Raw genomic sequence first — 22,894 nt, 5'->3', positions numbered from 1 at the left:
TCGCGCTTGTAACCTCAACACTTTGGGAGGCTGAAACAGGCAGATTGCTTGAGCTCAGGAGTTTGAGACCAGCCTGGGCAACATGGTGAAACCCCATCTCTACAAAAAGTACAAAAATTAGCCCGGCGTGCTGGCACACACCTGTAGTCCCAGCTGCTCAGGAGGCTGTGCCTCATATTGTGAAGTACTTAAAGCAGTGCCTGATACATAGTAAGCGCGCTATTATCTTTTGCAGTGTGGGACCAGTAAGGTAGAGTGAACTTTGGAGCACATTCCAGACAGAATGAATTAGCTGTACAAGGGACGAGAGAAATGGTATAATATGCCTCCTGCATTGAAGTCTCTGCCTTTGTTCCTGGGCTCCGTGAGGCCGGTATCTGTCAAATAAGACTTAGTAGACTCCTCTGAATCCCTTTCATGCACAAAAGATGGCCTCATCCCAACACCCATCGGCCTGCTCTTGGCGAATGGCCTTGGTAAACTTTCTATCCCTGCACAGTAGGAAGCATTTTGTTGTCTTACAGTTGCATACTGGAACACTGGCAGTAAAGATGTGCTCAAATCAGGAATCATTTCAACTGTTCCCAGTTTTTAAAAACCCACACACTGCTCTAGGAGCCTATTTATAAGTGACTAGCACCTCCGAGCTGCTGCTATTGTGGTGTAAATTACTGAGAAGGCTAGTACTTGGCTTCTCTCCCTTGTAGTGTATATGAAATTGTTGCTCAGCAAGGCAGTTATCTGAAGTACCATTAGATTAGGATGACAAGGAAAAGCAGACTGAAAAGGAGTGACAAGGAAAATGTCTTATAATCTGGCAAATAACACTGATTTGTCAGCCCATAAGAATAATGCCAGGGAGATGGGAGTGTAAATTAACTCAGCTTCCAAGCTATTCAGGGTTGTGGAACCAACCAGCAGTGATCTGGGTCTCTGGTGCGCTGAACCCGAGCTGCTTTCCTTTACAAAGGAAATCTGAACTTACAATTAAGGTAATTATTCTAAATGGCATTGGGTAGAGATGGCCACATACTTCTTGATCAGTACCTGGACAATTTATGAGATTTCTCACTCTTACTACTTTTTTTAAAACTGCTTTATAAATTTGTTTTTAAATGATATCAATACCATGACATAGAGCTACAGATTTTACAACCTCTTTTGTCTTATTTACTTAGAAACAAGCACAGTGACTGAATGTGACATTGTGCCCATGTTGGACCACATTCCTCCAGTTCTCTCTTGCGCCCCTGAACGTCAGGCCCGTCCCCATCTCCATACTTTTGTCATCTGCCTCCCCTTCCCAGAGTCTCTTATTCTAAGTCCTACTTATCCCTCAGAGCACAGCCCAGTCCTCCCTCCAGCCACAGAGCTGCCCCTGCCCTTACTGGCTCACATGATCTCTTTCCTCTTCTGAACTTACCCTGCATTCACTCCTGCTGCTGGGATTTAACTGGTTCCTACCTGTTGCTTCTCCCCTCCCTTCCAAAAGCCATGTGTCCTCAACTAGAGGAGGGCAAAGGTCCTGCCAAGGGGTTATTAAATAAAGGGGTCCAGAGCAGGGGTTTATTAAATATTTGCCAAAGAAAGGCCTATTTGCTCCCTGACTTCGTGTCAGTTAACCTAAGCAACAGCATTACATCCTAAAACAGCAGGTGTATACTGGAGGGGTTGGCTATACATATGGTTTTTCTGGGCCAAAAAGTGTTTTAAAAATCAGTAAGCTGGCTGGGCATGGTGGCTCACGCCTGTAATCTCAACACTTTGGGAAGCCGAGGTGGGCGGATCACCAGGTCAAGAGATTGAGACCATCGTGGCCAACATGGTGAAACCCTGTCTCTACTAAAAATACAAAAAATTAGCTGGGTGTGGTGGCATGTGCCTGTTGTCCCAGCTACTTGGGAGGCTGAGGCAGGAGAATCGCTTAAAACTGGGGGGCAGAGGCTTGCAGTGAGCTGAGATCCTGCCACTGCACTCCAGCCTGGCAACAGAGCAAGACTCTGTCTCAAAAAATAAATAAATTAAATAAATCAGTAAACTTGACATCCAAATCTAAACATCCAGCTTTTCTTGAAAATGGCAAAAGCTAGCCAGGCATGGTGGCTGACACCTCTAAATTCCAGCACTTTGGAAGGCTGAGGCTGGTGGATCACTTGAGGTTAGGAGTTCGAGACCAGCCTGGTCAACATGGTGAAATCCTATATCTACAGAAAGTACAGAATTAGCCGGGCATGGGGGCGAATGCCTGTAATCCCAGCTACTTGGGAGGCTGAGGCATGAAACTCACTTAAACCCAGGAGGCAAAGGTTGCCATGAGTTGAGATCATTCCACAGCATTCCAGCATGGGTGATAGAGCAAGAGTCTGTCTTTAAAAAAAAAAAAAAGAAAGAAAAGAAAAAAGAAAGAGAAAAGAAAATGACAAACGGTAATGAAACAGGACTGCCATTTTCAGCTGGAGCAGAGGAGCTGAGAGCTGCTGCTGCCTTCACGCAGGGCAGGGACTCTGTGTGTCTCCATCTGCACCACTGTCTCCACCACCCGGCATATTTTATTTCTTTTTTTTTTTTTTTTTTATTATTATACTTTAAGTTGTAGGGTACATGTGCATAACGTGCAGGTTTGTTACATATGTATACTTGTGCCATGTTGGTGTGCTGCACCCATCAACTCATCGTTTACATCAGGTATAACTCCCAATGCAATCCCTCCCCCCTCCCCCCTCCCCATGATAGGCCCCGGTGTATGATGTTCCCCTTCCTGAGTCCAAGTGATCTCATTGTTCAGTTCCCACCTATGAGTGAGAACATGCGGTGTTTGGTTTTCTGTTCTTGTGATAGTTTGCTAAGAATGATGGTTTCCAGCTGCATCCATGTCCCTACAAAGGACGCAAACTCATCCTTGTGACTTCAAACTATACTACAAGGCTACAGTAACCAAAACAGCATGGTACTGGTACCAAAACAGAGATATAGACCAATGGAACAGAACAGAGTCCTCAGAAATAATACCACACATCTACAGCCATCTGATCTTTGACAAACCTGAGAGAAACAAGAAATGGGGAAAGGATTCCCTATTTAATAAATGGTGCTGGGAAAATTGGCTAGCCATAAGTAGAAAGCTGAAACTGGATCCTTTCCTTACTCCTTATACGAAAATTAATTCAAGATGGATTAGAGACTTAAATGTTAGACCTAATACCATATTTTATTTCTTATATCACCGGCATGGTTCCTGCAGGTATCTGAACTGGCCACTCCTCACCTGACAAATTCTAAATAGGTACACTGGGTCTTAAACAGTGATGGGTAATTCACTGAGCCCCTGGGGTCCCAGGGACTCCCTTAGAGGAGAAAGTAATTTGTCCCTGCTATTTTAACCTTTCTCCTTTCTCTCTCCCTTCTTCCTTCCCTCCTTTCATTTCTGTTTCCTTCCTTTCTGTATTAGTCCATTCTCACATTGCTAATAAGACATACCTGAGACTGGGTAATTTACAAAGGAAAGAGGTTTAATTGGCTCACATTTCAGCATTGCTGGGGAGGCCTCAGAAAACATACAATCATGGCAGAAGGGAAAGCAACCACGTACTTCTTCACATGGCAGCAGAAAGGAGAAGTGCTAAGCAAAAGAGGGAAAAGCCCCTTATAAAGCCATCAGATCGCATGAGAACTCACTCACTATCACAAGAACAGCAGCACGGGGGTAACCGCCCCCAGGATTCAATTACCTCCCACCAGGTCTCTCCCATGATGCATGGGGATTATAGGAACTACAATTCAAGATGACATCTAAACGAGGCTAATTAGAAGAAGACGGACTCACTAGACTTTGCCACATTCATCACACTGAGCCTTACTACTTTCAGAGCAGAGCAACCCGAGACTCCCAGAACCACAAGACATGTGACCAGGAGAGAAGAGGGAAGAAGAGAGCAGAATTATACCATCTGTTTTAAACACGGATGTACTGTCCTTAAGAACTCTTACAATAGCAGATCCTCTCATACGATAGGCTCAAAACTTGGAGTCTTGAAACCATTTTTGAAATATGCCTTCTCTATTTATGTGCTATTCCTGTGTTACTGAGGGTTACTCTGGCTGCATCTACAATAACTAAATATAGGTGGTAAGAAGAAATTTGGAGAGCTTTCTATTAGAATATAAGTTCCTGCAGAAATACTAGAAACCTGTAAAACATACCTACAGATCTGCTGAATGAAAGTCAGTTGGTCGGCAGGGCACAGTGGCTCACACCTGTAATCCCAACACTTTGGGAGGCTGAGATGGGCAGATCACTTGAGGCTAAGAGTTTGAGACCCACCTGGCCAACATGATGAAATCCCGTCTCTATTAAAAATACAAAAAATTAGCTGGGTGTGATGGCACGCACCTGTAATCCCAGTTACTCAGAAGGCTGAGGCAGGAGAATAGTTTGAACCCGCGAGGCACAGGTTGCAGTGAGCCGAGATCACCTCACTGCACTCCAGCCTGGGCAACAGAGTGAGACTCCATCTCAAAAAAAAAAAAGAAAATCAGGTGGTCAATCACAGTTTCTTACTGTAGTCACTAGAGGGTGAAATGCATGATAGGAGATGGAAAGAAAGAGTTTTCTCCTTGAGAAAGTCACTTTCAAAGTTCACTCTTCATCCAAAATTGATATGCTAAATATCTATATATTTGAACATGTGCTGACTACTAAATGTGTGAAATACTCCCTTCCTTAGAGTATTCAGAATATTAATCAGAAAATAAATGGCAATTAATTTAGCATCAAGTTGAAAAGGAAACATCAGGGATGTTATAAGCAATAAATTTGAATAAAGAAGTATACCAACAATGCTTTACTATCTGTAGTGGCTGGACTGAAATCCACAGTCTCTAAAATGTGATTTGGCCATTTATGTCAACCTCCTTAGACCTGAGTAGGTAACAAGTGTCTGGATAGACTTCTCCCTTCTGGAAAATTCCTACACATCCTTTAAGACCTAGCTCAGATGTCACCACCCCCACTCCTGACAATTCGATCTTCTTCAGTTCCTAGTCTCAATCAGGCACTAGAGCGTCCCTCTTCTAGGTGTCTGTAACACTCTCAATCTACTTCTTTTTTTCCTTTCTTTCTTTCTTTTTTTTTTTTTTTTTTTCAGGCAGAGTTTTGCTCTTTCGCCCAGGCTGGAGTGAAGTGGCGCAATCTCGGCTCACTGCAACCTCCGCCCCGTAGGTTCAAGCGATTCTCCTGCCTCAGCTTCCCAAGTAGCTGGGATTACAGGCGTCTGCCACCACGACTGGCTAATTTTTACATTTTTAGTGGAAACAGGATTTCGCCATGTTGGCCAGGCTGGTCTCAAACTCCTGACCTCAGGTGATCCCCTCACCTCAGTCTCCCAAAGTGCTGGGATTACAGGCATGAGCCACCACGCCCGGCCTCAATCTATTTCAACTTTAGGACTTACCACATTTGACAGAACTCTTAAGAAGTGTTGACCTGCCCCTCCCTTTTAACATGGCTCAGAGCCCAGTAGTGTGTGAATTCTCCAAGGCAGGGATTATAGCTTCTTCATCTTTTACCTTTCACCTCCTACCTCTGCCCAGTGCCTACTATGGAATCATATACAAAGCAAGTCCTAAATAAGTGCTGAATACAAGAATGGAGGAGAGATTTGACTTTTGTTTCCCTCTTCCCTTTTCTAGCCAGAAGGGTTTATGAAAGTATAAAAGGAGAAACTAGAGTGGGTCAGAATAACCGGTCAACTGCCTTGATTAATCTCTTACTGGGTGTATGTCAAATATTTTGAACAATTTTGCAGTAGTTTTCCTTATCATGAATTCTTCTGGGACTTTACTTGGCTTTTTAAAACTCTTCTAGGGCAATGCAATTGGCCTTCATGGGCTTGGTCTTCTTTACTTTTATGGAAAAGGAGTTCCCGTGGTAAGTTGAATTATTTTATTATCTTTTCATTTGTAGCAATTTATAGGGTAAAATTCATGGTCATTCATTAGTTTAAAGGAATTCATCTCTATTATCTGGTATGCCAAACTGTTATATCAGATAATAGAGAATAAATCCAGTGAAATATCTGCCAAAGAGACACTGAAGAACAAGCTTGTGACAATAATAGTAATTCTAATTATATCTTAGAATCATAGATTCTAAGTAACCTTAGAAATCATCTCTCCTCTGAGGACTTTATTGATGGAGAAATTTATCTTCTTAGTCTTTTAAGTGACCTTCCCCCAATATCTAACAAAATGTACTGTCAAGGTAGAAAAAGACATAATTATGATGAAAATGAGACATTAGCTCCTAATAGAGTCTAATATAATAATGAAATAAAATATATAATGTTTCTGATACTATTTTAATTAGCCTAAATCACATAGGGCACTGTCTATACTCCTTTTAAAAAGTGGAAGGCAATTGTTTCCATGGAGTTTTACTTGTGCCTTTGAGTAATAGAGTGTAATTATCTGCAGAATTATGCCGAAGCACTTAAATACTTTCAGAAAGCTGCGGAGAAAGGGTGGCCCGATGCACAGTTCCAGTTAGGCTTCATGTACTACTGTAAGTGCCATAAATACGGCTGCTTTATTTAGAATGACATATGCACTATTAATATTAAGTCTGCTCCTTTTATAACAAACATCAAACGGTTGGTGTGAGTGGTTTAGACAGAGCATTTAGGCAACAAATTAAATAAGAATTTGAAAAAGACTAAAGAAAAGTACACCAGTTGGGAGAGGGGACAAGGAGGTGCAGAGTCAGGAAGCTCACCTATGACAAGGTTAAGTTGGAGGTGCTAGCGATATCCCATGCACATCCTCAGAAGCAAGTATGAAACTCATAAGAAAGTTCAAACTTACAGAGAAGGTTCGAGAGGCATCAGCACACAGCTGTTAGTTAAGAGTAGTTGAGGCTGCAAAAGGAAAGGAGCAAGAGGGTGAGAGGAAAGAGCGATGGACCATGGTAGATAACTAGTGATCCTCCATTCTGTATTGAAGGGTAGGCAGGGGAAGTACATCACTGAGAATATATATATATACACACACACACATCTTAATGGAGCCAAGGGAAGAACTTTCAAGGAAGAGTAAATGAATGAGCACCCCTGTGAAATGCAGTGAGAAACCTGGTTTAAAAAACAAGAGGCCAGGCATGATGGCTCACCCCTGTAATCCTAGCACTTTGGGAGGCTGAGGCGGGCAGATCATGAGGTCAGGAGTTCGAGACCAGCCTGACCAACATGGTGAAACCCCGTCTCTACTAAAAATACAAAAATTAGCCTGGTATGATGAGGGGCGCCTGTAGTCCCAGCTACTCAGGAGACTGAGGCAGAAGAATCGCTTGAACCCAAGAGGTGGAGGTTGCAGTGAGCCAAGATCACACCACTGCACTCCAATATGGGCAACAGAGCAAGACTCCATCTCAAAAAAAGAAAAAAAAAAACAAGTAAGAAAGAATGAAATATCTATAAGACTTGGCAATACAGAGAACGTGGGTGACGTCATTGGACTGCTTGGGGTGGAAGCCGGATGACAATGGCATGAATTTGAGATCAGAAATTTGAGAAATAAAAGTATTCTTGCAAGCAGCATGCCCTTAAAGGGAAAGAGAGAGAAGGAACTCAGCATTAGGGGGACTAAGGACCCAGAGGGTGTTACTTTTAAGATGGCAAGAGACCTGAGCATAATTATAACTGATGGAAAGAGATTCTGAAAAACTTTGGTGGTATTAGCACATGATTGGGCGCAGAGCAGTGGAAGCCTCTTTAACCTTGATAGATAGGCAGGATTGCTCAGCCTCAAAGACTGGAGGGTGGAAAGGATGATGCGAATCTAAGTATGGGGGAATGGGATGGGGAGAGAGGCGAGTGAGGAAAAACGATATGAAGTTTTCTTCAATGATCTAGTAGGTACAAAGTTGACTTCTGTGAGCAAAAGTAGAGTGGTTGGCTAGGAGGTCTCAGAAAGCCATGAAAGTTTGTAATAATCTCTGTGGGGAGTGAGAGAGGAAGTGGCCAAGATAAACAGCAGGACATCTGAACACACCTGAGTATCCCCACCAAGTCCTTCATGTCAGAGGCAGAGCCAGGGCAGCAGCAGACCGCATCATCAAGGAGGTCACATCCAGTCAAGGGGTCACTGGCATTTTCCACAGTGGCCCAGCAGGAGCACCTGTTTTGTACTATCTTGGGGGGTTGAGGTTGCCTAAGATGGCCTCGTTCTTTTAGTTCATTCCAAGTTCTTGGCTCGGGATCTACCAGATTTCCCAAGTTTCTAGAATAAGAAAAATAGTCATGGCTAATGTATATTAAGTCTTTGTATGTTTTAACTCATTTGATCCTCTCAACACATCTACGGAGTATCCCACAGTGGACAGATGAGCAAACTAAGCCAATGTTGTGGTTGGACACCTTGCCCAGGATCACACAGTTGTGGAGCTGGAATTCAAACTCAAGCTATTTGCCTCCAGAGCTTTTGCTCTTAATCGCTACATGGCACTGCTTCTAAAGGCTCCAGTGTTAGAGCTGGAAGATAACTTAAAGATAATCTAAGGAAAGCCTTCACTTTTGCAAATAAAGTGCCCAACTCACAAAAGAACTAATGAGAGAGCCAGGACAAGAATTTTGGCTGCTGGGAGTCTGCTGGTTCTCTGATCTAGCTTCAAATGCCTATTCCTGCTCTAAGCAGGAGTTTGGTGAGAGTTCGGCTTCTTGGAGCTTGGATTTACCTGCTGCATATGCCACAGTTGTGGCTGGGAGAAGCTGTATGGGTGCCCTGATATGGAAGGATGACAAAGATGGCGAGATGCATCATAGTGGGGCTTTGGGTCCTCAGAGACCATCACTTTATTTCCTTTGCATTAACTTTAGTTATGCCATAGTGGGGAGATACTTTCACAAGACTAAGTAGTCCTTCTTTCTCGATTTTTTTTTTCAGAATGGCTCAAGAATATAAGTTTCCATATTCTTACTTAGAATCAAACTCAGTGTTCACCCCCACCTTCACAAATAGTGGATTTAGAGTAGCTTGACTTTTGGTTGGCTTTTCCCATCGTATTTACATAGCAGGCATCACTATGACTATTATATTCAGTGATTATAATATAAAAAATAAAGTCAATAAGGGATGGCTTAAAATGATTTTAATTTTCAGCTGGCTCTGGAATATGGAAGGATTATAAACTTGCCTTCAAATATTTTTACTTGGCATCTCAGAGTGGGCAGCCCCTCGCCATTTATTGTCTGGCCGAGATGTATGCAACAGGAACAGGAGTAGTAAGATCATGCAGAACTGCTGTGGAGGTAAATGCAATATGAGGTTGTTTTTAAAGCACTTGTCATATATGACACAGAGGAGGTGATACTGTTCTTAAATTGTTGGTGTCTTTGATTTTATAAATATTACCTCTTTTCTTCCAGTTGACAATGTGAATACTGACATTTGTCAGAGGGGAAAAGCAGTGATGTAACTTGGGGTGGGGGAGACAGAGAAAAGATCTCTCCTCTCTCTGACATTTGGCTTTTCATCAAGTTCAGAGCTCACCTCAATATGCAGTTAAGGAGCTCTGTTTCAGCATTCAATCAAATCACCAGGGCAATGTGGGACTTCTAGTGGGATAGGGAGTTGCTACTTGGGAAACGAAAGGCTAGATTTAGCCTAGAAAATGTAGCCCACTTCTTCCGAGAAAGCAGCATTCTTTGGTTTTTGATGATTTGGATGACAATTGAGAAAGTGAATTCTTTCAGTCTGAGCCAGTGATACGCTTTCCAAAAGAATGCTTTTAGGACCTTAATGTCCTTCATTGATTTATTAAACACGTCTGCTGCACCAGCATAAATACTCTATGTTGCAATCTGGCCCCTCTGAAGCTCATTTCAAAAGCTGCCAGCTAATGATCTATCTTTAGATTTGCTCCTTTGCCAACTTCTTAATGAATTATGTATGTCTAACCTCTTTTGGTTACATAAGGGCTATTCAGCTAAGTTGACATTTGTCCCCCTAGGGCTCTGCACACCTTCCTCACAGTTATGTCACCTACACCCTTCGGCACTGTCTTCCCTTCGTTCTCTCCTTTTCACATCAGCTATGGCCTTAGAACTTGCCCTTGCAGAGCCGCACTGCTCAGAAAGTCCCTTTAAAACAGAAACACACACACACACACACACACACTAGTGATACATTCTTATTCTTCCATATAGCCTCCAAGTCAGGAAAGTTTATTATACAAATTTAAAATCTGAGAGAAACAAGAAATGGGGAAAGGATTCCCTATTTAATAAATGGTGCTAGGAAAATTGGCTAGCCATAAGTAGAAAGCTGAAACTGGATCCTTTCCTTACTCCTTATACGAAAATTAATTCAAGATGGATTAGAGACTTAAATGTTAGACCTAATACCATAAAAACCCTAGAGGAAAACCTAGGTAGTACCATTCAGGACACAGGCATGGGCAAAGACTTCATGTCTAAAACACCAAAAGCAACGGCAGCAAAAGCCAAAATTGACAAATGGGATCTCATTAAACTAAAGAGCTTCTGCACAGCAAAAGAAACTACCATCAGAGTGAACAGGCAACCTACAGAATGGGAGAAAATTTTTGCAATCTATTCATCTGACAAAGGGCTAATATCCAGAACCTACAAAGAACTCAAACAAATTTACAAGAAAAAAACAAACAACCCCATCAGAAAGTGGGCAAAGGATATGAACAGACATTTCTCAAAAGAAGACATTCATACAGCCAACAGACACATGAAAAAATGCTCATCATCACTGGCCATCAGAGAAATGCAAATCAAAACCACAATGAGATACCATCTCACACCAGTTAGAATGGCGATCATTAAAAAGTCAGGAAACAACAGGTCCTGGAGAGGATGTGGAGAAATAGGAACACTTTTACACTGTTGCTGGGATTGTAAACTAGTTCAACCATTATGGAAAACAGTATGGTGATTCCTCAAGGATCTAGAACTAGATGTACCATATGACCCAGCCATCCCATTACTGGGGATATACCCAAAGGATTATAAATCATGCTGCTGTAAAGACACATGCACACGTATGTTTATTGCGGCACTATTCACAATAGCAAAGACTTGGAATCAACCCAAATGTCCATCAGTGACAGACTGGATTAAGAAAATGTGGCACATATACACCATGGAATACTATGCAGCCATAAAAAAGGATGAGTTTGTGTCCTTTATAGGGACATGGATGCAGCTGGAAACCAACATTCTTAGCAAACTATCACAAGAACAGAAAACCAAACACCGCATGTTCTCACTCATAGGTGGGAACTGAACAATGAGATCACTTGGACTCGGGAAGGGGAACATCACACACCGGGGCCTATCATGGGGAGGGGGGAGGGGGGAGGGATTGCATTGGGAGTTATACCTGATGTAAATGACGAGTTGATGGGTGCTGACGAGTTGATGGGTGCAGCACAGCAACATGGCACAAGTATACATATGTAACAAACCTGCACGTTATGCACATGTACCCTAGAACTTAAAGTATAATAATAATAAAAAATAAAATAAAATAAAATAAAAGCAAGCAAGAAGCCCATTATCTAGAGAAAAATAAAAAAAAATTAAAATAAGGCTGAGGAAGTTTCCCTCAAGACAAAAACAAAACAAACAAACCCAAACACTTCTGATCTTTGTGCCTATAAAAGGTATTAACTCTTTACCCTAAATAATTTGCAAAATATAGACCTAAAATCCTTCCCTGACCAGCCCGTAGGAGTTGAAGACTGATTTCATTTCTCATTTGCCTGGGGTGAAGCATACTAGCTAACTAGTCTCCTTGATTTCTCCTCCCATATACAGCTTTATTAAGGTGTCTGTGAACTAGGCCACTGGGCTGAGAAATTCCTGACAGCTTACTTTGCCTATAAGGATGGTGATATAGATTCTTCTCTTGTTCAGTATGCACTGCTTGCAGAAATGGGATATGAAGTGGCTCAAAGCAATTCAGCATTCATTTTGGAATCTAGTAAGATAAGTTAAAATTCTCTGCAATCCCCCAATCATACATATGCATATATGACTTTACTACAGAGGCATTTTAAGCCTTCCTAACGGAATGTCTCCTTTTTTAGAAAAGGCTAACATTGTTGAAAAAGAGAAGATGTATCCAATGGCGCTTCTACTATGGAATCGAGCTGCCATTCAAGGTATAGAATCCAAATAAAAATAAGCACATACCCGGTCCCTGTCCTCTGTTATTCATTAGGTTTGCTTTAGCTGCGTGTTTGTGCACATAGGCAGCAAGGAGCAGAATATCAAGTAGGTGACATTTCAAACTATACTGATGTTAGGGTCAGTCTTTGGTTAGAGATCATTTCCAGGAATTTATTTTCCCCATTATTATCAAGGTCCCTGGTTCAGCAAACCATAGGAATTTTTCTACGGCTCTGTCTCCATGGCACCAGAACAGTTCTTTGAAATACACAATTTTACTCAAGAAACTAGTTTCTTGGTCTGGCTTCATTCATTCATTGCTGAGATCTTGACTGAACTAATCAGAGATGTGACCCATGTCTCAATGAGTTTACAAGCAAAATTAGTTATGTATATATCTAAGGCTCATGTGATTTCTCTATTAAAATATCACATTGATGACCACCATAAACTTCAGATCTTTACTACAATCATTAGCACGTGAGAATGAAAAACCAAACCAAAACAAAACAGATACATGGCAGGATCCTCTCCCTTTTCCTCGAGTTTCCATGTCTCGCTTGCTGGCATCACATGAATAAGGAATATAAGATACCAGTGGTGGGAAAAGTAATGGCAGGTGGTATTTGCATTGCATTGCAATGTCTCTTACTATTTTCCCCCTAAAATTACATTATTAAAAGCAGAGAAATACTGCAAAGCTGTCACCATTGGCATTTGGATATGTGAAAACTCTCTTGCAATAAGAGAGCAATTTTGCTTCCAATTAGGTTTCTTAAAATTGTCTTATGCTAAGGCCAAATCATCCCTTTTCACAGGAAGTGAATAGGATAAAAAATTATTCTCAGCTGACACTAATATGAAGCAGAGGAAAAAGTCACAGTGGTGCTTTCTCACATCCAGCTGAGCCGGTAGCACAGCAACAAGCCATCAATGCAATTTGAGTGAGACATTCCCCTTAAAAAGTCTATGTTTTATAAAATGCAATGAAGGCCTTACTTAGAGTGGGGAAACAATACCCACAACCTCTCAGCCATGGCCAGTCAGCTCAGTTACAACAAATACAGGTTTATTCCAAGCCAGGAAATAGTGTGGAAATTGCAGCAAGGAAAAGAGACACTGAAAACAAGGGTACATTGATACATACATATTTTTTTCTTTTAAGACAGAGTCTTGCTCTGTCTCCAGGCTGGGGTGCAGTGGCACGATCTCGACTCACTGCACCCTCCGCCTCCTGGGTTCAAGCGATTCTCCTACCTTGGTCTCCTAAGTAGCTGGGACTACAGGCATACGCCACCACGCCCAGCTAATTTTTGTATTTTTAGTAGAGACGGGGTTTCACCATGTTGACCAGGATGGTATTGATCTCTTGACCTCGTGATACGCCTGCCTCGGCCTCCCAAAGTGCTTGGATTACAGGCGTCAGCCTGTACTGGCGCCCAGCTGGTACACTGATATTAAACTGAATTTTTCAATATAAGAAAGTCAGACTGCTAAAAATAATCATGTGTCCTAAGAGAGGTCAGGCATAAGTGTCCCTGAAGATATGGCTACTGAGTGGCTCACTTGGGGTTAGGAAATCTAATAATGAAATTTTCCAATTAGTCACTGGCTGTACTCCTTTTAGCAGTTACTCATGTGAAGAGGGTGCTGAACTATCAGGACTCAGTCACTGCCCTGTGACTATGAAATAGAAGTGGAAATCCCTCCACTGTCAGTTGATCCCCACGGGAGCCTGTCCGGATCACCACATGCTGCCAGTCAGCCCCCTCATTAGGGTGGAGCTGAATTCCCCCAAGAACCAGCTTGTTCACTGCCTTCCATTCTTAGAGACTTCAGGGATGCTGCTTACTGCCTGCACAACTTGAAAATGCACAGAATTGTCCTATCTCTTTGTGGTTATAGCCCAGGAGAAATCTTAGGGTCAAAGGAGGGCAGCTTTGGGCAAAATTAGAGATGGGATAGGTTTCTCTTTAGGGCTCCATGGACCTCCTGCTTCTCCAGACTCCCTCAGGCCTCTTTTCTGGGCATCATCCTTATAAGTTCTTGCTCCCAGTTACTGACCTGTACATTTGGAAGCATTTGGAAAGCAAGTCTGGATAACTAATGTCTTTGTCAGCTAAGAATTTTATAGACCAGGTGCAGTGGTTCACACCTGTAATCCCAGCACTTTGGGAGACCAAATTGGGAGAACTACTTGAGGCCAATAGTTCAAGAACAGGCTGGGCAACATAGTGAGACATCATCTCTACAAAAAAACAAAAGATAAAAAAAAAATTAGTTGGGTGTGGTGGTGTGCACCTGTAGTTCCAGCTACTCAAGGGGCTGAGGCAGGAGGATCTCTTGAGCCCTGGAGATTGAGGCTGTGGTGAGCCGTGATCACATCACTGCACTCAAGCCTGGGCAACAGAGTGAGATTATGTCTCAATGATAATAATAATAATAATAATATAATAAATAAAAAAGAATTTTATAATGTTAGCTGTATTCAGAGAGACTTAAAGATGGTTCACGGTATTACATCTTTTTGAAGTGTCTACATTTTAACAGAAGATTCTACAAGATTAGAATTTCAGTACCTAAGGGAATAAATTCCAAAGGATGTTAGGCACTACATTAGGCCAAATGAGAAAATTTTGGAAGGAGTCCTATATCACTTAATGCTAGACCTGAGCCCATACAGGGCACTTCCTCTTTTTCTGAGTAAGCCAAGACCATGCCAGAAGGGCTGGCCATAGCTGAGATGGCCGTCCTAGATGAGTGTTCCCTCATCTTTTCAATCAACACTCTCCTGGTGGATGGGAACATAGACCCCAAGGAGACCCTTAGGGGTCATCCCTAAGTGGACTTCAAAAGACTGATAGATCTTAAAAAGTCACATGAGTTTTTTCTACTTGACATATTTGTGTTTATTGGAAAGTAATATTCTAAAGTACTTAATATCTGGGGAAAGTATTATCTAAAAAGTTTCCTTGCATGTCCATCCATTCATTCCATATGTATTTATCAAGTACTATTCCAGGTTCTGGGACTGTATTAGTGATTAAGAGTTCAAGGTGCTTGTCCTCATGAAGTGCCTGCCCTCATGTGGAAGAGAGAAAATAAACTAGTAAGCAAATCAGATAGCAGTGACATGCTGTGAAGGAAATAAAACATGGAGATGACGTAGAAAACTTCTGGGGTGGGGGCGGAGGGGAACTTTAGACAAGGTAATTGGAGACGGCCTCTAGGAGAGAAGTGGCATTGGTGCTTCTGAGAATGAAGAGAAGCCAGCCACAGGAAGAGTCAGAGAATTCCGAACCTGCCAGGTAGAGGGCCTTGAGGAATCAAATGCAGGGATATTGTGCAGAGGGCAGGTGAGGCATGACTTGTAGGTCGTAAGGAGTCTGACTATTATTCCAAGGGTAAAGTGAAGTCATTGGAAGATTTTACACAAGCAAATAACATAACTTGATTTTACATTTTAAAAAGATCCTCCTCTAGCTAAACAGTATGAGGTTTCTCTTCAGAGTGATTGAACTATTCTAAAATTGTGGTAATGCTTGCACATCTCTGTGAATATATGAAAAACCATTTCGTTGTACCCTTTAAATGGGTAAATTGGATGGTATGTGAATTGTATCTCAATAAAACTGTTACATATATACTATATATAACATATACATGTATTTTACATATATATATATATCTCATGCTGGCTGGGTGTGGTGGCTCATGCCTGTAATCCCAGCACTTTGGGAGGCTGAGTTGGGAGGATTGCTTGAGCCAGGAGTTTGAGACAAGCCACAGCAATATGGTGAACATGGGTATGGTGGTGCATGCCTGTAGTCCTAGTTACTTGGGAGGCTGGGATAGGAGGATCGCTTGAGCTTGGGAGGCTGAGCTTGCAGTAAGCTGAGATCATGCCATTGCGCTACAGCCTATGCGACAAAGCCAGGCCTTGTCTCAAAAATAAATAAATAAAAATAAAAAAAAATAAAAAGATCGCCCTGGCTGTTGTGTGAAGAATGGGTTGGAAAGTGAAGATAAAAGAAGAATTTGAAGCCTATTGTATTGTAGTATTGTAGGCTGGAATAGGCAGTGGAGGAGATGTCAAGAGTTAAGCGTGTTTCAGAGGCACAACCAACAGGACTTGATGAATTGGCTGATGGAAGCAAGGGAAAAAGAACTAGGAATAATTCCCCCAGACTTATGGCCTGAACAATGGGGGCGCTGTACTGAGACAGGGAAGAAACTATTTCATTTGGAGGAAGGTGTGTAGGGTGCTAGGAAATCTCTACTGGGCATTTTAAGTTTGAAATCCAAGTGCAGACATCAAGAAGGCAATCATAAGAACCTGGGCCTTGGGGAGAGAAAGATGGTAGATATAAATTTAGAAATAGTTAATAAAGACAGTCAATGGAACGAAACGAGGTCACCCAGAGAAAGAGTTGAGATGAAGCAAAGTGTTGGAGAGAGGTGGGGAGGAGAGGCGAGAGAAGAGAAAAGAGGGGAAAGAAGAAAGAGAAAAAAAAAAAGGAGTTAGGGGCAAGCCCTTGACATTCCACATTTAGGAAGTGGGCAGAGGAGGAGTCAGGCCAGAGTTTGAAATAAAGAGCCCATGAGGTAGAAAGGAAACCAAGAGAAGGCAGTGCCATCAATGCTCCGACAGGACAGTGCTTGGGCAGATGGGGCCCATCACTCCAGTGCTGCTTGGACATCGAGTAAGATGAGGACAGAGATGTGGCGATGGATTTGGCTGTATGAAGGCCATCTACCACCTTCAAAATAGCAGCTTCACGGGCAACGGGGCAGAAGCCAGGTTGGAGTGGGTTGAAAAGTCCGTGGGAGGTGAAGCTTTGGAGACAGTGAGCATAGAACACACTTTTGAAAAGGTTCAGTGTAAAGGGAAACAGAAATGGGGCATGAGCTAGAGGGAGACACCACAGGATAAAGAGAGGGTTTATTTTTGTTCAGAGAAGATGCTAGAGCGTGTTTGAATGGCGGATGGGATTGATCTGGGAAAGAAGGTGACAGTGGTGATGCAGGAGAGTAGAGCTTCAGGAGTGACATCTGAGAATGGGAGGGATGGGATCCAGCTTCCCAAGAGTTAACCTACTTAAAAAAATTAAAAGATAAAATTGGTAATTTTTTGTTCTTTAAGAACATTTGGCCAGGTGCGGTGGCTCATGCCTGTAATCCCCACACTTTGGGAGGCCGAGGTGGGCGGATCACCTGAGGTCAGAAGTTCAAGACCAGCCTGGCCAACATGGTGAAACCCCATCTCTACTAAAAATACAAAAAAATTAGCTGGGCGTGGTGATGGGGGCCTGTAATCCCAACTACTTGGGAGGCTAAGGCAGGTGAATCGCTTGAACCTGAGAGGCAGAGGTTGCAGAATGTGCCATTGCACTCCAGCCTGCCAGCCTGGGTGACAAGGATGAAACTATCTCAAAAAACAAAATAAAATAAAATTGTACTATACCATGGATGTTACACTATAATGAAGACAGTTATCATTGAGTGTTATATTTGTATTGCATAAAGTATATCTAATTCCAATTCTGGGGTTCTGAGTGTTTTTGGTTCTTTTTTATACTTGGTTATAGATACATATATATTTTAAAGGACTGAAACAAGATTATTAGGTTGAATTCCTGAGAACTATACATAAATCATTTGAGTTATGATTCTTCTTTTTCTAATATCTCTATCAGGCAATGCATTTGCTAGAGTAAAAATTGGAGATTACCATTACTATGGCTATGGGACTAAGAAAGACTATCAAACAGCAGCCACACACTACAGCATTGCAGCCGACAAATACCACAATGCGCAAGCCATGTTCAATCTGGCTTATATGTATGAACATGGCTTAGGCATCGCAAAGGTAATTGTGTTGGTAATAATTCAAACCTAGTAATGACATCTGTGTGGGAAGAGAAAATGTGTAAATGTTTTGAATTTCATTGATGTCATCAATGTGCAGGAAGGAAGGAAAGGACTTAACATCTGCCAAATCCCTCCCATGTGCCAATACATATTACTTACTCCAATATGAACCCTATGAGATAGAAGTTATTTTCTCCATTTATGCCAAAGACATAACTAGTGAGTAGAAGAGATCTAGTCTAGGCCAATTCAATTAATAAGTTCCTGCTTTTTCCAGTAGGCCCTGTCTCTATTTCCCTTCACCTCTGGGCCTTTTTTTCCATTAAGATTTCCACTGGTTCTCAAGCTCTCAGGAACAAGGAGAAAGTGAAAAGAGACCACAGCTGGATACCAAGGTGGTATTAATCCAGAAAAGTCTTATGAAGCACCTACTGTGTACATGACCTAGTGCTGGATACTCTAGAAAGGCCCAAGAGAGTGAATCTCCACTCTCCCAAGACTACACTTGACTTGAGGCGATGGGTCATATTCATTTAGAGAAAGAGCCAGCACTACAAGGTGGTATTGATAAATCTCTTAGACAGTGAGTGTAATTAAGGCAGAAGATTACATCAGGGTCTCACAGAGTGAGAAAGGTGTATTCAGTACCAATAATGATAGCAATAGCCAGGCATTGGGTTATGTGGGCTATGTGTTTCTGTCATTTACATCACACAACCGCTCAATGAGATAAGCCCTAGAACTATCCACAGTGTACGCATCAGGAAGCCAAAGTGCAGAGAGATTATGTCATTTGGCCAAGCAGCTTGCGTAGGTCATCAATGGTGGAGCCAGAATTTGAACCTAGCCCTGCCTGACCCTGTTTTTTGGTGAAAGAGTGGGCCTTGCAGTGAGTCATTCTTGGTGCTCAAGCATGTGTTTCTTTTCGGTGTTTATATTCCTGGCTCCATTTCTAGAGCCAAATAACGTGTGAATTGCCGGCTTTCCTATGCTCTCTTCTTTCTTCCAGTTGTGCTAGTAATTGAGAATTATTGGTAGGGAATTTCCTGTTTGAGAACTGCTAATGGTGCACAGTGAAGGGCTTCTTATTCAGAGGTATGGATCCCTGCAGTCCTGTCCTCCCCTGCAGCCTGCCTTTTGGTTGATCATTTTTCATTAGCCCTGGCACCCTAAGCAGTGGAATGTCAAATCCAAATCCAGTCTGTTTCCCCCATTTCTAGCAGGTGTAAGCTTCCTATGTTTGTAAAATATGGGTAAGAATGGGACAGGATGGGATAGCTAAATTGGATGATTCTTAGGATTTTATTTAGCCATCCCTGGGTCCCTCACCCATTATCCACCTCAGTAAAACAGATACCTGCCCTACCCCAGGCTTTAAGGATAAAATGAATAAGCTTTTGTGAAAGTGTGTAGAATGACTGTTATTTAGATCTAAGGGGAATTAGAGCAACTGCTAAGTAAGGCTTCAATAAGATTAAAGCCTTTCTTTACTCATCATTCCTAGTGCAAAACATAATATGGGAGAAGCACTATCTATAGAAGGGATGAAGTGACCCCACTCCATGTGTCAAATCCATGTTAGCTTTCCTATCCCCGGCACCACCATGTTATTCAAAAAGGACTTGGTCACCCTGACAGCTGTATTCGCGCCTAAGTGAGGCCATTTTGCCTGAGTCCCTGGGGACAGGCAGGGTGTCCTCTCAGGACACAGAGCCAGCAATGCTGGGGAGAGCACACTGCGAGCCAGTGCCTGGCTGGCAGACCATCAGAGGGTTTGGTTTTTCTCTTTGGAGTCACCACTGATCTCTTTCCTAAGCACTTCCTTTGCAATGTCAAATAGTAGTTGTTAAGACATACGTTTCATACATTCAGGAAAACACTTTGAAGTTTCTCTCTGGCCAGTTTTCTGTTCTTTTCTGCCAGGGTTCTTGTTAAATCATGGATAGTTCATTTTCTTCAGTCTCTTTCAGTCAGAAGTCTATTTTATTTTCCTACAGAAAGTCTCTACATTAAAAACAACAGCAACAAAAAAGCAGAGACTACTAGTAACTTCCCACCTGGATATGAGAATTTTAGGCTGAGCTAAAGAGGACCATTGCCCTTTGTTTTTATTTGGTTTCTTTTGTTTAGCAATTAGGAAAACAATAACTGAGTACGCAAAGGTATCTTGCCAACTCAGAGTCAAATTAACAAGGCGCTATCACCTTCTCTAATTCTTAAAATGAATATCCTGGTAATTAAAAGCCCAAAGCTTGTTCAAATGAAAGAAAAGACAGTAGGAGAATACGCCTTCCCAGCAGTTAAGTCGTCAAGTAATTAAGCATTTCTTCAGTGAGGCACTTGGCAATCCTCTTTATTAGTTAATCCTCATGCAAACCAGTGAGAAAGATGAGTATAATACCACTACTACAGTATCTTCGAGAATCAAAGAAGGTGATATAGAGTATTGCTTTATAAACATGCAGGCATTTAAGACCTCTGGGGAAGAAAGTTAGATATAAATCATCTCTTGGTAAATCCATATTAAAATATGGGTCATTGTTGTTATCATCCATCTTTCAGAAAGGAAGTTGGGGCTAGGATGATGCAGGTGAGTTATCCTAGTAGCTTCACTGAGAAGCGTCTCAGTCAGTGAGCTCATTGTCTTAAACTGTGGGCCAGGACTGACTGCATCATTGTTCTGGGAACACTGAATAATGCCTAGTGAGGAATTGGAAGAGGACCTGAAGTAGTTTAGAAACACAAGCATTCACACACGCGTTGTTATGAAATTGCTTCTCAGGGACTAGGCATGGTGGCTCACACCTATAATTCCAGCACATTCTGAGGCTGAGGTGGGCAGATCACTTGAGGTCAGGAGTTTGAGACCAGCCAGGCTAACATGGCAAAACTTTGTCTCTACTAAAAATACAAAAATTAGCTGGGCAAGGTAGCATGTTCAAAAACTAGCCAGATGTGGTGGCGCACACCTGTAATCCCAGCTACTCAGGAGGCTGAAGTTGGAGGATGGCTTGAACCCGGGAGTCGGAGGTTGCAGGGAGCTGAGATTGAGCCACTACACTCTGGCTTGGGTTATAGAGTGAGATTCTAACAAAAAAAAAAAAAAAAAAAAAGGGGGGGCCCTAATCCAATATGACTGATGTCCTTTTAAAATGAGGGAGAGACACCAGAGCTCACTCCCTCTGCTGGAGCACAGAGGAAAGGCCATATAAACACACAGGGAGAAGGACAACATCTGCCAGCAGAGGGGTGGGGCCTCACCAGAAACCAGTCCTGCTGGCACCTTGATCTTGGAATTCCAGCCTCAGGACTCGGAGAAAATAAATTTCTGTGGTTTATTCCGCCAAGTTTATGTGATTTTGTTATGGCAAACTGAGCAGACTAATACAACTTGTGAATCAATTTTCCATTAACTTTACCTGATAAAAGGTATGTTGTGCTTTTCCATGAAACAATAGAAGACCTAATAATTGAGTGCACAACGTTATGATGTAAAGAAATTAGTATTGAAAATGCAACTTGTGTGACAGGTTTTTCTTGTTTTGGTGTTTTCCTTTTCTTTTTTCTTTTTTTTTTTGGGGGGGGAAACTGAGTTTCACTCTTGTTTCCCAGGCTGGAGTGCAATGGCGCAATCTTGGCTCACTACAACTTCCGCCTCCCGGGTTCAAGCCATTCTCCTGCCTTGACCTTCAGAGTAGCTGGGACTACAGGCATGCCCGCCACCATGCCCGGCTAATTTTGTATTTTTAGTAGAGACGGGGTTTCTCCATGTTGGTCAGGCTGGTCTCAAACTCCTGACCTCAGGTGATCCACCCACCTCGGCCTCCCAAAGTGCTGGGATTACAGGCGTAAGCCACCGCACCTGCACTTATGTGGCAGTTTTAATGGATTGTCAGATTATGGGGTAAAATTTACTAGATCTGAATATTTTAATTCATGATTATAGTTAGAATCTGCATCAGGAGACAGTAATATAAATTTAATTCCCAGAATCAAATTTTATTTTTAATTTGTTTACTGCAAGTTCATTTTCACACAAAGAATACAGAAAGATTAAATATATCAGTCATTTTTTTCATAGTTGAGAGGCTTTTCTTTTGTGAAACAGATTGATAATGTTTGTTATGTAAATTAATTTTAAGGTAAATTTTAATATAGTTGATTATTAAATTACTATTTTGTATAATCATAAAACTACAGTAATATCTATATAAAATGAATTTCAGAATAAATAATTTTGATATCCTTATTGACTTCTCCCCACATTTATAGAATAATATATTTTAATTATATTGATTAACAAAAACAAAGACACATAAGTAGAACAACTTAAAAATCTCCAGCAAATCTACACAGTAGGACAATAAAGGACTCAAAAAGATTCCTCTGAGAAAAGAGTATTAAGAATTTGCAACATTTCCATCTATGTGGGAAACTACTTTAGGTGCCTTTTTATGGTTATTACTGTTGCTTGAAAGTAAAAAGACTTAAAGAAATATGACAATTATAGTAGGTGCTGGAGTTTTAAAATTTTTCTGGCACTGATTCCAGGCTCTACTTTGTTTATGGCTTTGGGAAATTTATTTAACCTCTCTGAGCTTCAGTTTCTTCCACTGAAAAAACGAAAATAATTGTGGCACTCATTTTCTAAGGTGGGTTTAAAAATTGCATGAGATAATTTATATAAAATGCTTTACATAGTAGATGGCACTTAATTAACAGTGAGTGAACATTGGCTATCTAATAATGTAAGAAGATATTTATAATCAATTTTTCTTTGATATTCAAGATGAACTTTAACATGTTTATATCAGGCAAATAGAATTATACCA

General features: G+C 41.6%; 1 protein-coding gene across 1 annotated transcript in view; it reads left to right on the top strand.

Annotated features, from left to right (window-relative positions):
- Nucleotides 1-18,004, top strand: part of LOC105466821 (protein sel-1 homolog 2-like) — a 150,342-nt gene extending 132,338 nt beyond the window's left edge. The window contains exons 14-18 of the mRNA XM_071079852.1: nucleotides 5,864-5,926; nucleotides 6,472-6,559; nucleotides 9,151-9,299; nucleotides 12,110-12,184; nucleotides 17,888-18,004. Coding sequence (XP_070935953.1) covers nucleotides 5,864-5,926; nucleotides 6,472-6,559; nucleotides 9,151-9,299; nucleotides 12,110-12,184; nucleotides 17,888-17,908 — 396 coding nt within the window. The 3' untranslated portion in view covers nucleotides 17,909-18,004. The remainder of the gene's footprint in view (nucleotides 1-5,863; nucleotides 5,927-6,471; nucleotides 6,560-9,150; nucleotides 9,300-12,109; nucleotides 12,185-17,887) is intronic.
- The last annotated feature ends 4,890 nt before the right edge of the window (nucleotides 18,005-22,894 follow it).

Source organism: Macaca nemestrina, chromosome 15 (assembly GCF_043159975.1).
Source record: "Macaca nemestrina isolate mMacNem1 chromosome 15, mMacNem.hap1, whole genome shotgun sequence".
Classification (NCBI taxonomy): domain Eukaryota; kingdom Metazoa; phylum Chordata; class Mammalia; order Primates; family Cercopithecidae; genus Macaca; species Macaca nemestrina.
The sequence above is the reverse complement of the archived record's forward strand: the minus strand, read 5'-3'. Positions and strand labels throughout refer to the sequence as shown.